Raw genomic sequence first — 12,011 nt, forward strand, 5'->3', positions numbered from 1 at the left:
GATGGCCTGTTCCATGATGTGAACTACTTCTCTAGTGGAGTGTCCTTGTTTGGTGAAGGCGGTTTTGAGTGTGTTAAGTGTATATCCCAGACTATCTCCTCAGAGCATATTCTGTGGTATCTGAGTGTAGCTAACATTTCTTGGTACATTTGGGAAGGTTACTGGGTCTATAAAGGTAAGTGTGCTGATCTGTGGGTTTCTTAGTTGCCTGAAGGGTTCCATTGCTGAAGCCGATTGTGGTGTCTGGGAAGTTATGCTAGTAGGGGAATGTTCCAGAGAGTTTAATTGACAAGTGGTGGTTGTTGAAGTTGTGGTGAAACTCTGAGGGAGTTTGTAATTTGTCCAGAGGATGAAAATACCATCAGTGTATCTCACATATCATTTGCAAATGCACTACAAAACCAATTATCTTGGAACTAGCACATAAATGACTAAATGGACTAGAGAATAAACAGAGTCAACAGATTTACAACAGAAAAAGGTGAAACAAGTTAGAGTATGGAGGCCTGGGAAAAGTGGACTAGGCTCAGCTCAGACAGAATACCAGTAGCAAAGAAACAACCCTTGTGTTAACATTGGCTGGAAACTTCTGGGAAAGTCTAGAAATGGAGCTTCAAGGTGTGACCAAAAAGTAATCTAGCAAATCTCTTCATAAGCATGTATTCTTTTCAAGTTTCTGCTAAGTACTCAGGACCAGATTTTTAAAAGGTATTTAGGCACTACTGTGCTCAGCATTGCAATGCCTAACTGATTTAGGAGTCACTCATTTTCAAAAGGGATTTAGGCACTTAGAAGCCTAAATCCAAGGCACAGCAATGCCTAAATACCTTTAAAAATCTGGGCCTCAGTTTAGGGTAACAGGCATGCAACATTACATATTCAAAACCAACAAGTTAATTTTAGGAGTCAAGTGAAATAAGATGCATATATCTTTTGAAAGGCCAATTCTATAAATGCATAGATTAGCCAAAGCAGATAGTTTAATAGGCAGAGAATGCTTAGCTTAGCTGGAAAGACTAACAGCTATGTAAAATTGCATAATAGAAAAATTTATTCTTTCAGTTCATAGAACATGCTTGTTAAGATGCTTAGTACAGCTATGCTGCATTTAATACAATTTGTGCACTTACATATTTGACAAGTCCCATACACAACCGTAGACACATCCTAGCTCAGTCATTATACAGAATGCTGAATATATTTGTGTCTTCCCTGAATCCATAATTTAACATATAAGCATTCTTGAAAAAGCTAACCCTTCAAGGAAAGACATCAGCAACTTCCACCTGCTGAAGACTGAAAAATCAATTACGAATGTTTAAACATCAAAGCAATCCTGGGGGAGATTCTCAAAGTCACAAAAGGTAGTTAGGTTACAACTACACTAATGCTCCTCTGTATGCCTTTTGAGTATCTAGGGGGAGATGCCTCAGATGTTTAACCCTAACTCACTCACCCTTTGGGTCCATACAGAAAACAGACATCTTAAGCAAATTTCCATGGGTATCATTAGATAGGAAGGAGTCATCACCACCCATGCTGTGGTACACACCAATTGCAACATAAAACCTAGGTTGTATTTATTGTAGTCAAATGTCTATAAATAAAGAGAAAGGTTACAGCACTTATATCCAGTTTAATAAGGATTACCTGCTGTGTCACCTAATTTGTGTGTTGATGCGAATATTTTCTAATTTAAAAATTCTTAAATATTTGAGCCCTCTATAGTACCTTTTCAATCCAGCTAAGTCATACCAATTTAACTTGCATGTTTTCATGCAGTGCTTCATTCAGCTAGTTCTTTAATACAAACTCACGGTCCGTTTGGAATTATGAAAGCAATGTTTTACTACTAAGCACATAAAGATCACCTCATGTCCAAGTTTAATACAAAAAACATTTTTCAAGTTCACTAAAAGCTCACATACAAATGACACAAACTGGAGTTAAAAATATGCATCCATCTACTGTGGTGGGAAAACTTAGCTATACAGTGCTGCTTTTTCAACCAGCCATTTTTCAAAAGCACTTAAATTATTAAAATTCTAAGTTAAAGACGCATTCACCTAGAAACAGAAGTATTTATATTTAGAAATAAGTTTCATGGAAATGAGGAACTGGAATGTACTTAAAATCTCTAGTTAGAGATTTGAGAATCATGAGAGACATGAAATAGGTCAGATCACCTGCGGGAAGACAAAAAAGTTTGCTAAATACAAAAATGTTTATTTTTTCCACGTTGTACTCAGTCCCTTGATACACCAGTGAAAGCAACTGAACTATTTGCGATCTCTTCCCCCCATACAGCCAATACCAAAAGGTTCCAGGACAACATCTCTTTTCCCTTCCTTTCCTATCATGTACTTCGATTTCTTTCTAGCACCAGTTTACCAAGGTAAAAATTGCTCATTTTATAGCAAAAATGTATGCCACATTTGATCCACCCTCTCCCCAAAAGTGCCCCTAGGGACAAGATGGATTACACACACTCTAAAACGAATGTGTAAGTCCTTAAAAAAAAGCAAATGCCACATTATATTAACTTCTGTTAATCAAAAATAAGTTGACAAGAAAGTCTAGGTAAGGGTGGGACATACTAATTTAGACAAGACATCAGAACACATCATTAGAGATTTAAAGGCCTCTAGTAATACTTTTTGTAGTAATTAACGCAAGACAGTTCTCATATAAACAACTATTTGATGGTAGACTTCAGTGATAAACAATTCACTTGATGACATTTACATATAAATATACATAAATAAAAACCTATATAATTTAGGTCTGAAATTAACAAAAATGTGGTTTGAACTGTAATTGCATCTAGCTGTATCAGAGCTTTTCCTCTAATGATGCTCAAGTTGTATAAAAAGCATACCTGTACAATTCTTAGTTTAGTAAAGTACTACTCTATAAAACAGAATCATGAAAACAGCACTTACATTTTAATGAAATGTATAAAATGTATATTTACATTTACACACTTTACTGAACTACATAAGGTAGTTCATGGTAAAAAACAAATCCCTTCTTGTAAGTCTTTCAAAAATACATCAACTGCAAATATTTATGATTAAAAGTTACTAAATTAGCAGCTGACAGGACATTTATAGTAAAAAATATATTTTAGGAAAATAGCTGGAAAAAATCTAAACATTGATAAACACTTTAAAACTATATTTAAACAGAAAATTTTAGCAAAAACAACATAAAAACTAGGATAATGGGAACTATTGCATATTGCTCTTCAAAAGCCCTGCAGTAACTGCAGGCAGAACAGTGGAAGTGGATAGGGAAGGAATTAAGTGGTGGTAGGAATGAAGTGTTGATCCAGAATCAGGAGGTAAAGGAGAACCCAGTCTCTCTTAACTGCTGCCTCTTTTAGTGGGGGAAAGGGAGAAGGAAAACAAAAGATAGAGAGAAGCCCTCTCACTGAACATACACCCCCTTCAAAGGCTAGGAAAGGTTGGCATAAAAGCCCAATTCTGAAAGCCTTGGGCCCTAACTTAAAACCATTTACAGTATGTATTTACAGTTAAATGGACAAAACAGAATGACACTACAAATTGCATGTTAACTTCAAAAATTAACATTTTGCAATATGAAGTGCTTTATATATATATATTTTATTAAAATACATGTGCAGTTTTGATAGAATAAACTATCTGAAAAATTGTTTCCACAAGTCCTCTGTTTCCTTGTAGGATCTTTGTCTTCTGCACATTTAACAGTTTCAAGATTCAACAAGGATCTCCACAATATGATCAAGCTCATTAAGATCAGATTTACAGTTAGAGTTAGAATTTGTGGTTGTCTGAGAAGGAAATGTTTCGAGCACATCACAGTGTCCCATTTTTGTGTTGCTCATCATTCCTGTTAATACTGTATCAAGGTCATAGTAAGAATTGTCAACTTCTGAAAACAGATCTTCAACTGTATTAGGACTTTTATTCTCCAACGTCTCAAATATTTGATCTAATGATTTTTGAAAGTTTCCTCTATTTTCTTGTGGATTCTCCATTTCCCACATGTTACTTTGCAGGTTTCTTGGAGCTTGTGGTGATGTAACTGTTGACATAATTTCCGAATTATCTTGTGACTGGGTACCCTCACAGTCTTTAGTGAAGGTACTATAAACTGGAACAAGCTTTCCTTCAGCTTGTTCCTTGGATGAACGGCAAAGGATATCTGTTGAAACTAGACGATCTAGAGAAGTCTGTCCTGCACTCTGTGTATTTATCATCTGCCAAGTCCCATCCTGAGTCATTTCCTCTTGGATTTGCCGCACCGTATTGGCTATAAGTACCGAACGACAAAGATTAGGCTCAACAAGCATGTGGCATAATTGAAGTTTGACCAAAGACATATCTAAAAGTGACTGTCGCTGAAGATTATATGAAGGGATAGCCTTAAAACCAGCCAGAGTTCCTTCAATATCTTCTTCACCATCAAAACATTTTCTCTTCAATCCTCGCACAAACATTGTGTCCTGTTGAGAAAAAAATGACTCTTTAGCACAATCCAGTGGCCTAACAAGTTAGACACTGCAGAAAGTACTGCAAAAACTTTAGCATCTTTCATTTAAGAAACAATTAAAATCACTTGACAACGTAAGAACTGTCATACCAGGTGTTAGCAATGATGTATCTGGTACAAGATGCTTCAGAGGAATGTGTAAAATACAATGGACAATTTTACAGCAACATACCTACACGGGAAAGTCTGTTTCAAACTACAGGCAGCCAGTCAGTGATGGATTTTTCTTCTGAAATGTGAGTGTTCGCTATCTAGTCTAACTGCAGCTACGGGTCTGGTAAGCATACAAATGTTCTCTTAATTTTACTGATATTGACCATATCTTCGAGTAGTGAGTGCCACAAGGTATTTTGTTAGGTGCTTAAAGAAAAAAATTAAATTGGCCTTGAATTTCAATGGGTGTCCCCTGATTCGAATGTAACAGTCAGGGTAAGTTAAAGTGCACACATGATGTTCACTACACAATTTACTATTCAATAAACCTTTATAGTATCCCTTCTTAATCTCTTCTCATATAGAAGTCTTAGCATGCCTAGGTTCAAAAAAAGAACTAAAGCTCATGGAGGATAGGTCCATCAATGGCTATTAGCAAAGATCATCAGGGACGCAACCCCATCCTCTGGGTGTCCCTAAACCTCTGACTGCCAAAAACTGACTGACACCAGATGGATCACTCAAAATTAACCTGTTCTTTTCATATCCTCCGAAACATCTGGCACTGGCCACTGTCAGACAGAATACTGAGCTAGATGAACCACTGGTCTGACCCAGTATGGTTTATGTTGGACATATTTCCTCCCCCCCCGGGGTTTTGTGTGTGGAGGTGGTAACCAAACCTAAACACATTATTCAAGTTGAAAGTGTACTAACTGAAAATGCCATGTGGGAGTGGGGGGGAAGTATTCTTCTCTACTTCTCTCAATACACCCTAATCTCTCATTTTAGGTTTCTGATTGCTATTGTGCACCGAGCAGATGTTTTTCTTTAAGCTCTCCTCCATGTCTTTTCCCTGAGTGGTTAGTTAACTCAAAATCCAACATATGACAAGGTAAATTGTTCCTTCCAACATGTTTGACTTTAATTTGCCATTCTGTTCCCAAGTTTTAAGGGCTTCTAAAATTCCTTACAATACAATGTTCACTAAAAAAACGTATGTCACCCCTCTTCTAGATCATTAATGTATTACACTACTGATACTATGGTTCTGTAGACACCTCACTTTAAAATCTCACACAGAATAAAGATACTTGCCATGGTAAATTGTGGTTCTCAGAAATCAAGTGCCATTTGGACACACACACACACTCTTGGGAGTAAGTATGCCTTGTTTGTGGGATACTGGAAAATTCTAGAAAGCAGTGCATATCGGGGCTACTCACCCCAAGCTTGTGTGGCTAATGTTATCTTAATTCTGCATTTTCTAGTTTGCTATGTTTTTTACTTTAACTGTAATGTTATTGTAAGGGATATATAGGACCCTAACTGACCAATAAACTGTTTTTCAAACATTTGATATTTGAAAACTAAACTCACTGAATGGAAAGAAGTGTGGAGCAATAACAATACTGAGCACCTTACTGCTTTTTATGGGGGAATTAAAATATAGGAAGAGCACCAAGCAGAGATGAAACAAAATGAGAAATCCTTCAATTTAAAAAATAAATAAACAAACAAAATCAGATTTTGCCAGAATGTCCCACTGGTTTCTATCGCATTGATTCACTTGCAAATGGATAACCCACATCATAACTATAAAAACGAACAGGAGTATTTGTGGCACCTTAGAGACTAACAAATTTATTAGAGCATAAGCTTTTGTGGGCTATAGCCCACTTCATCGGATGCATAGAATGGAATATATAGTAAGAAGATATATACATACAGAGAAGGTGGAAGTTGCCATACAAACTGTAAGAGGCTAATTAATTAGGATGCGCTATTATCAGCAGGAGAAAAAAAAATTTTGTAGTGATAATCAGGATGGCCCATTTAGACAGTTGACAAGAAGGTGTGAGGATAGATTCATCCGATGAAGTGGGCTGTAGCCCACAAAAGCTTATGCTCTAATAAATTTGTTAGTCTCTAAGGTGCCACAAGTACTCCTGTTCTTTTTGCGGATACAGACTAACACAGCTGCTACTCTGAAACCTATCATAACTATAGAATCTTGTTGCCCAATTTCTGAGACTGCACAAAATATAGCTGGTTTAAGTTTCACTTAAAGTTACATACCAGTAGCTGCGTTTGGTGGAGTCCTTCCTCTTCTCCCATGCTATAGAACAAGATTCCATACAGCAAGTGTTATAGCTCCTACCAGGCAGCAGGAGACAGGAGGTCAGTCAGTCAGTTACAGGAGGTACACAGCAAAACTTCATCCCTTGTTTACTATTATACAAGTACCTATATAGTCTCCATTACTTGATTATCTGAGCACCTCCCAAACTTTAATGAACTGATCCTCATAACACACCTGTGAGGCAGGGCAGTGCTATTATCCCCATTGTACAGACTGATCAGAGAGGCTGAGTGATTTGCCCAAAAGTCACACAGGAAGTCTGTGTGAAAGTAAGGACTTAAACCCTGGGTCTCCTAAGTCCTAGGCTAATGCCCTAACCATTGCACCATTCTTCTTCCTTTTTCTCCTCTCTTTCTTAGCTATTGAAATAGTAAACAAAATATTTAGTGGTCACTTGGGGTATTGAAATATACATTAAAATTACTTAAGGGGGAGAAAAGACAAATCTCTGTAAAACAAAAGGAAAAACATACAGTATACTCCGCTTTACCTGAAACCCTATTATCCAAACCTCCATATTGACCAAATCCCTTCCTTGTCCCCGCTGCATCTGATGTAAGGAGATAAGGCAGGAATTTAGATAAGGCAGAGGTTCGGTTACTAGAGACCCCAGCCAGGGCTGCAAGAAGGAAAAGGACACAAACTCCAAGCTGCGGGAAAGCCAGCCTGCTGCTGAATGGTCCTGCAGCAGTGCAGGGAGCCCTTTTCACACTCTTGTGACAGCAGGGCTGCGAAAGAGCAGGGTTGTGACAGCAGTGCTTCAGGATTTCCTGCACTGTCACCGGGCCAGTGACACTTGATCCTTATAGGCGCAAGGAAGGTTGAATTCTTGGCAGGGCAGAGCAAAGTCTTGGCCAGGGATTTCTGCTCTGCCCCACACCTGCAAGCACTGGGTGTCCGTGGTCATGGCAGCGCAGGGAGCCCTATGCAGCCCCACTGTCATGGGAGCAAGCGGGACAGAGCAGAAACCCTCGGCCAGGACTGCAAGGAGCCGGCCTCTGCGTGTCTCCTCCCCTCTCTATTAACTGAGCTCCCAATTATCCACATAACAGCTGCGTGCCTCATGCTACTTGAATAATCAGGGTACACTATATTGCAGATTTTGTTACTCTTCTCCCATCCTACATGAAGGATTATATAAAGTAAATGTAAGTGGTAATCTGTGAAAATAAGGAGGTGAGTTTTCCTACAGCAGCAGCCATGAGAACTTTGTGACTAAAATTTGCCTTGCAAGCTGATAGATTTGCTAGAAAATAGTGTAGGAGAAATGTGTTTTGTTCATAAAAGCAAGTAGACTTTCAAAACAAATTTAGGACTAAATGAAGTTTGATAGACCTCTTAACATATTGACTATGAACGTCCTTTGCACTAGAGTTACCAGATCAGGAAAAAAAATAGCTAATTCATTTGAAATTCTGAAAGCTTCAAGGGTGAAGTACGAAAATAACCCAAATTTTCTTCTAGAAACATCTGTCATAGATAAGAATTCAGTGACCCCAGCTCAGTTAAATAAGAAGGGGAGGGGAAGGAAGGTATTTTCCCAATAATGCTACTTTTTACCAGTTGTACACCCTAAGGACAATCTGTTACAGAATGCATCTGGACTATATAGTAGCCATCTGCATCCTGAATCCGACTGAACCATCTTAAAATAAAATCAAGACATTCTAGTAAAGATCAAGCAACATTAAAAGTTGCTGCAGATCTGAGAATAAGTAACCAAGATAGAGTGTTTTCTACTACTATTTAGATATTTGAGGATTCTAGAAAATAAAGCCTTACTTCAGAAGACAGTCACTATCACCTGCCAAAACAACTGAATGAAATGGGAATGCCTGCTGAAGAGGCCATGAGCCTTCGATAAAAGGACGGAGGGGAGGATTCATTATCAGGTCCAGAAACTAAAGGACAAAGTGATACTATAGAGATGGTTTCAGCCCAGTCAAACTGGAACTTCAGTAATACACACTGGGAAAGGAACAGGTACCCAACACAAGAAAATTATACACACGATCTGTTGCATGTGATTTTACATCGTTCCCAGGAGCAAAAATCTTTGCTCACTAAACAAATAGGTTCTCTTTGCATCCTCTTAGATGAGTCCTATTTTTCATAGTTATATGGTAGCAAAGCCTACTGCAGATTCCACCCAGACACACAATTGTGCCCCAGAATCTAAAATTTAATTTAAAAACCTGAGTTTTTAGCTCTTCTGGTTTTTTTAAAAAAAGCATGCAAATATAAAATATACATCTTGCTGTTTTTCCTGCACAGAACCCATAGTAGTTATGAACTGGCCATTCATCGCAAGAGGGTGTTAACTGTAAAAACTAAGTACACATCTACATTACAATCTTAAATCAACCTAAGTTAGGTCAACTTATACTACCACACTCCTTCTGCCGGTGGTATCTCTCCTCACCTTGAGTGCTTCCACTGACTGAAGAGGGGCAGTGTCGGGGGCTGAGAGCTGGGGCAGCCAGGCTCTGAGCCAGGAGCAAGGTCCCGGGACAGTGCGGGGTGGGACCCTAGGCAGCCCAGTTTGGAGTGGAAACCAACAGTCAACAACTGATATAGGTAATGCAGTGTCTATAGGTCATCCTAACTACACGGACACAACCCCTATGCCTCTCGTGGAGGGGGAGTTATATTTAGTGTAGTAAATATCTTACACTTACATCAGCAGGAGCAAGGCTGTAGTGTGTATATTGACATATTTCAGAGTAGCAGCCGTGTTAGTCTGTATTCGCAAAAAGAAAAGGAGTACTTGTGGCACCTTAGAGACTAACCAATTTATTAGTCTCTAAGGTGCCACAAGTACTCCTTTTCTTATATTGACATAGTTAGGTGGACATAAGCTGCCTTATGTCACCTAACTGTATAGTGTAGACAGGGCTAATAAATTTAATTGTAAACACTTGTTTCTCTGCTGATCACTATATCGGAGCAATTCAACAAGTGTACTTGGTCCACTGCTGTTGGACACAGTGGCAGATGAAGTCAAGAGGTGTCTGTTTGGAAGCTAGAAGTTCAAGTTCCCCGCCCCCAACAATTTCAAGTAAACTTTAACCTTGCCTAAAAAGGGGAAGAAAAGTTACATCCTTTCCCTAGCATTCTACTACATGTGTGCCAAAAGCCCAAACTGTTCTGTTTTCCTGTGTGCCAAAAGCCCCTCGATTTTGCGGTTAATCTTCGACAGCTCTTACAATACAGATGTGTCAAAACAAAAATCTGCAGCATACGGACATCTGAAAATTTGAAGAATAGCATAAAATATATTGGATTGAATATAAAAAGAAGTAATTCAAAGAATAGTATTATTAACGTATTTAATTCATTAAAAGAGTTAAAATTTAAATTTACTTGAATCTGGCACAGAGCTTCCAGTTTGCTGTAGAAACAGGGACCTTACCACTGAATTTAGGTCCGGATTTTGCTAAGTTATAAATGACTGCACAGACACCATTTCTGAGACACAATACCCAAGTACAGCATGTGGTTGCAAGAAAAGGCAACCCTCAGGACCAGGGTGGGGCCAGTGCCAGGTCACCCACCTCCTAGCAATACAGAGTTGTGTGTGATGGATGGGGGAATACAGGGATGTACATAACGATCATGAGAGGATGGGACAAAAGGACAGTTTAGTCTTGCACCTAACATACAGATGATGTAGTGGAAAGAGTAAAAAGGTGCAAGTGGTGGTGACAGGGCAGGAAAAGTGCAGAGGTGTGTATAGCTGGGGGGGGGCATCCCCCCGAGGTATCAAAGGTACCCCCCGGGCGGAGGCAGGGCAGTGGCTCCCTCCCTTAAGGGCGCCGGCCCCTCGGGGCGGCAGGAGTCACTCTCCCAGAAGTACAGAGGCGGTATGTGGTGGTGGTGATGATGGCAGAGGATGTGGGGGTGAGGGGGGAAAGCACCGCCCTGGAGGAAGGAGGTGGGGGAGGAGCAAAGTGCTGCGGCGGGGATTAGGAACTGGGGGGCAGGGGGCGTGTGGGGAGCTGCTGGCCAGGGTGAAGGTGGGGGAGGGCCAGTGCGCTGGACCTGCGGGGCAGTACACGCGAGGGGGGCAGGGAGAATGGGGGGCGAAAGGGAGCAGTGAGCGGAGGCTGTGGAGTACTCGGGGGGGAGGAGGGGCTCCTTCCCCGCCGCAAAGCGGCCTTCCCCGCTCCGAAGACACCCTGGCCGGCGGCAGCTGCTGCTCGTCGCCCCGCTCTGCCCTGGGACCCCGGGTAGGGGGATCCGCCGCCATTTTGAATCCACCTCCACCCCGGGCTCTTCCCCGCCTCCAGACCCGACGCCCCATTCTCTGCCCGCGGGGCAACGACTGACCCCGGTGGCGGCTAATCCCGGGCCCGCAGAGCGCTCAGCCCGAGCCTACTCACCGCCTCGTCGCCGCCCGCTCCTCCCCGACCCGAGCCCGGCTCCCGCCTCACCGACCGCTCCGCGCCTGAGAGAGGGGGCGGGACCAAGCACACTGGCCAGCCCCGCCTTCCCCCCACCCGCCATCTTATTGTCAAAGCCCACAAAGAAACGGCCGCCCGCCCCGCCCCTACCAGGCCTGCCATTGGGGAATGCCTCCACCATGAAGCCCCGCCCACGGCCAACCGCTGATCGTCATTGGGTGTCTCCTGACCGTGTAGCACCGCCCTCATGGGATCCAGCCTTCCATTGGGTGACGGGTTACCATGGCGCTCAGCCCCACCCGCCCCCTAACGTGCGATTGGCTGAGGGGTTACCATGGAGCCCAGACCCGCCCCTTAGCTGTAACTGGCTCGGGGAAAGGACGAGGTGGAGTCTAGTGTTCAAATAGCTGCCAATGGGGTAGGCGGGCCTGTGTCTGGTTCTGCCTCGTTGACTTGCTTAGCTCCTGGCCAGTGACTCCTATGCCAGCAGAAGTCGGGCCTGGCTGAGAGCAGCCCTGTGATCCTTCCTTCCTTGCCTCCTTCCTTCCCTCCCTCCACGTGCCCACCAGGAGGTGGTGGCAGAGGGGCCCCCATCTCACCAGGGCACCTGCCCTTTTGCTTGCGTCCTGTGGTAATGAGAGGATGGGACAAAAGGCACTGCGTGCCCTCTGCTTAGTGCTTTCCCCCCTTGCTGGGGGCTCCTCCGCTCACAGCGTGAAACCTAGCACGTCTGGCCATCTCACAAATTCCTTGCCTGGCCCTTCTGTGACACAGCA

General features: G+C 42.0%; 1 protein-coding gene across 3 annotated transcripts; it reads right to left on the minus strand.

Moving 5' to 3' along the window:
* Nucleotides 1–2,205: 2,205 nt before the first annotated feature.
* Nucleotides 2,206–11,317, minus strand: CDCA4 (cell division cycle associated 4). 3 transcript variants are annotated; one of them, XM_048853650.2, is made up of 3 exons: nt 11,215–11,317; nt 6,769–6,846; nt 2,206–4,489 (listed from the first exon to the last, which is right to left on the minus strand). In XM_048853650.2, exons 2-3 carry the CDS (start codon nt 6,805–6,807, stop codon nt 3,734–3,736), a joined length of 795 nt encoding a protein of 264 aa, XP_048709607.1. In that variant the 5' UTR covers nt 6,808–6,846; nt 11,215–11,317; the 3' UTR covers nt 2,206–3,733. The 3 variants fall into 3 exon arrangements, with proteins under 3 accessions (XP_048709607.1, XP_048709608.1, XP_048709610.1); XM_048853651.2 differs by lacking the exon at nt 11,215–11,317 and adding an exon at nt 9,255–9,586; XM_048853653.2 differs by lacking the exon at nt 6,769–6,846 and having other exon boundaries at nt 11,215–11,297.
* Between the last annotated feature and the right edge of the window lie 694 nt (nt 11,318–12,011).

Source organism: Caretta caretta, chromosome 6 (genome assembly GCF_965140235.1).
Source record: "Caretta caretta isolate rCarCar2 chromosome 6, rCarCar1.hap1, whole genome shotgun sequence".
NCBI classification, from domain to species: Eukaryota; Metazoa; Chordata; order Testudines; family Cheloniidae; genus Caretta; species Caretta caretta.

Excerpts from the sequence above, each read along its gene's own strand:
- CDCA4 (XM_048853650.2), bottom strand. The coding sequence starts at position 6,807 with ATGGGAGAAGAGGAAGGACTCCACCAAACGCAGCTACTG. Across the intron at positions 4,490-6,768 it reads TCCACCAAACGCAGCTACTG|GACACAATGTTTGTGCGAGG; the intron begins GTATGTAACTTT and ends TTTTCTCAACAG.